The following is a 2,607-nucleotide window of genomic DNA, read 5'->3' on the forward strand; positions in this document are numbered from 1 at the left end:
AAAAAAAAAAAAAAATTGAATTAAAAGCAAAGCCCTGAAGATTCCAAATCGGTTGGATTTTGAGTGGTGTTTACCTTTGCAGCAGGTAATCTAGAATGAAACTCCACTTGTGTGCTCATGGATTCAGTTGCAGATGGTCAACTGAGCCTACTCACTTCTTCTCAATTGGTGCTCCCTCTTCATTTGTGTCGGACTGGCTTAAGGGCAACTGATGTTTGCTGACATTTTGAATTTAGAAATCAATTCAATGAACATTGCACATGCTCAATCCTGATTCTTCCATTTTGAGTTGTACAATGTTTTTGGTAGGTGAAAAACGTTTTTAGAGTTTATTGTCAAACTTATTTACTGTTAGTTCTCTACTAAAACATTTTTTCGGCAGAAGGTTGACTTAATCGAATTGGAGATGGCTGCTTTGTTGAGATATTGGCGACACTTAAACCTTGTGAGTTTTTCTAATAGGAGTAAGTTAATTGAGTCACTTTTTTTGTGTTCTAACATATTGGATTGCTATGTGGATGCTATCCCCAACCCATCAAAAGAGAGACTAGTTGATGTTGTTCAGAGGCGTTTCATGTCGCATGTACTTTCAAAACTGGTTGCTTCTCCCTTTTTCTTGTACTTACAATGTTAGTTCAAGCAGCTTTTTAATACTAGATAGCATTACTCTGTAATAAAAACTCCATTTTTCTGGTGGTGAAGCAAATGGACGAGTTGCAGGTCATTTTGGGGTTTGTTCAGGCTGCAAAGAGATTGAAGACTGTGTCCAAATGACCTGGAGAGAAATGGGGAGATCCTTGAATTTGAATTTGGTTTGTTCAGGTGAATTATCTGTGACTTGTTTATGTCTTTCGTTTTCGCTTTCTAGGTTAGAATTACTTTGTTTTGAGTTATAGAAATTCTTACATTTTGGTAGTGTAATGTACATATGTGTAAGCTCGTGACCAGACCTTTAAAGATGTCCCTTGTGGCTTTCTTTCCACACTTGGTTGAATGTACTGCTGACTTGAGGAAGTGTTTTAAAGACCTCTTCATCTGTGTTGGACTGGCTTATGCTTTTAATTCATCGATGAACAGTTTGCACAAAGAGAGGAATGGACTTTGCTCTATGACATACTTGCTTCATCATGTAGACTTTATTCACTTCCACCCCACTCATTCTACTCACTGGTGTACTGAGAACTTGGTAAAAGAAGAGGAAGAAGAAAAAGAAGATGGAAGCAATTCAGTCTTGGGTCTCAGAGCACAAGCTGACCAGCATTGGTCAGTAGTAATCTTCTTTCTCAGTTAATATGTTCATATTTTTTTACTTGTAGCTAATACAGGGGCGCTCTGGGTATCAGGAATTGGGCCGTCACTAGCTTATTCATGCAAGGTAACTTCCATCTCTTCAAGGCCTGAACTTCTTGAGCTATTCATCTTAAAAAACAGTGTGAGATACTAAAATGCGTTCACTTCTTTAGGCTAGGATACACGCACAAGCCTTGACATTGGCAGTACTCTCTGGCGCAGCCGCCTACCGTGGAGAAGCATACAGCGCACCAAGGAGAGAATCCATCTTCAAAGTCATTAGAGAGAGATCTTAGACATGTATATTCTCTGACGGAAGGCAAAAAATTTGGAGTTTGATTAGGATTTGATGGAAAAGACTATTGCTCTTGCCTTGGCAACTGAGTAAAACCAATTCGGTTCATCTTTGTGTAGTCTTGTTGAGACATATGCTGAAACTTTAGCAAGTCATGGGCTTTTAACAACAGCAATGGAGTACCTTAAGGTTTTTGGCTCCCATGACCTGTCACCTGAACTTGTGATCTCAAGGGATGGGATGACACTTTACAGAACTTGGTACGTGTGTTTGGTAATATCTTTGATGTAGTGTTAGAAGCTGGATGGTTGCTAGATGAAATTCTTTATTATTTCTTTTTCTGTTATATTTTTGGCACATGTTATTTTTCATTTTGATCTGCCTTTTGTTATACTGCTGTTTCACTTAAAGTCATATGTATATATTTGGAGTTTTTGATATAAACATAGTAGATACAATATGAGCCAAGGATATATATTATATTTGCTGTCTACAATATGAGATCAACAAACATCATTGAAGAGTTCTGATTTCGTTTATCTATTATACTAGGAAATCTGTTTCACTTGATAATTAAAACAATTCAATTTCCATCAAATCTCTTAAAGATGAAAGACTTTTCTAGTTATTTTAACAATACTACAGAATCATAGTAAGAATCTCTCCTCTGACTAGGATATTTTTATGGGGCAAACCCTATGATGTATTTTATTTTTTGCCTCAATATTTGGCTTCTGTTAATTTTTTTTTTTTTTTTTGTTGCGGAGAAAGAAGCCAGGGTTATGTCTTTCAAAGACTCTCAAACACAAAGTCGAGTTGTATATGGTGCTGATTAATCCAATTTTGGGTTGGTTGATGACCCTCGATCCTATCATCATGTGTTTTACTTGTTCATTTATCTTCTAGGTGTTCTTGTGATTTCAGGTGCTGTTTAATTGCCAATTTTGTTGCATTTCTTGGAGGGATTCTTCTGTGTGTTTTTTCCAAATGTTCATTGCTTAGGAAAGATAACCATTGCATAT

At 36.7% G+C, this 2,607-nt stretch overlaps 2 protein-coding genes across 4 annotated transcripts in view; both read left to right on the top strand.

Annotated features, from left to right (window-relative positions):
* Window positions 1-2,607, top strand: part of LOC132176926 (putative disease resistance protein At3g14460) — a 19,689-nt gene that overhangs the window by 714 nt on the left and 16,368 nt on the right. The gene's annotated exons all lie outside the window — the stretch shown is intronic.
* Window positions 936-2,607, top strand: part of LOC132176990 (uncharacterized) — a 2,199-nt gene continuing 527 nt past the window's right edge. Inside the window, exons 1-3 of one of the 2 annotated variants that reach the window (XM_059589176.1) lie at window positions 936-1,263; window positions 1,344-1,375; window positions 1,464-1,868. In XM_059589176.1, the coding sequence (XP_059445159.1) occupies window positions 959-1,263; window positions 1,344-1,375; window positions 1,464-1,468 (342 nt within the window). In that variant the 5' untranslated portion in view covers window positions 936-958 and the 3' untranslated portion in view covers window positions 1,469-1,868. Of the gene's footprint in view, window positions 1,264-1,343; window positions 1,376-1,463; window positions 1,869-2,607 lie in introns of those variants that run through there. The other variant, XM_059589168.1, reaches the window with a different exon arrangement.

This window comes from Corylus avellana, chromosome ca1 (assembly GCF_901000735.1).
Source record: "Corylus avellana chromosome ca1, CavTom2PMs-1.0".
NCBI classification, from domain to species: domain Eukaryota; kingdom Viridiplantae; phylum Streptophyta; class Magnoliopsida; order Fagales; family Betulaceae; genus Corylus; species Corylus avellana.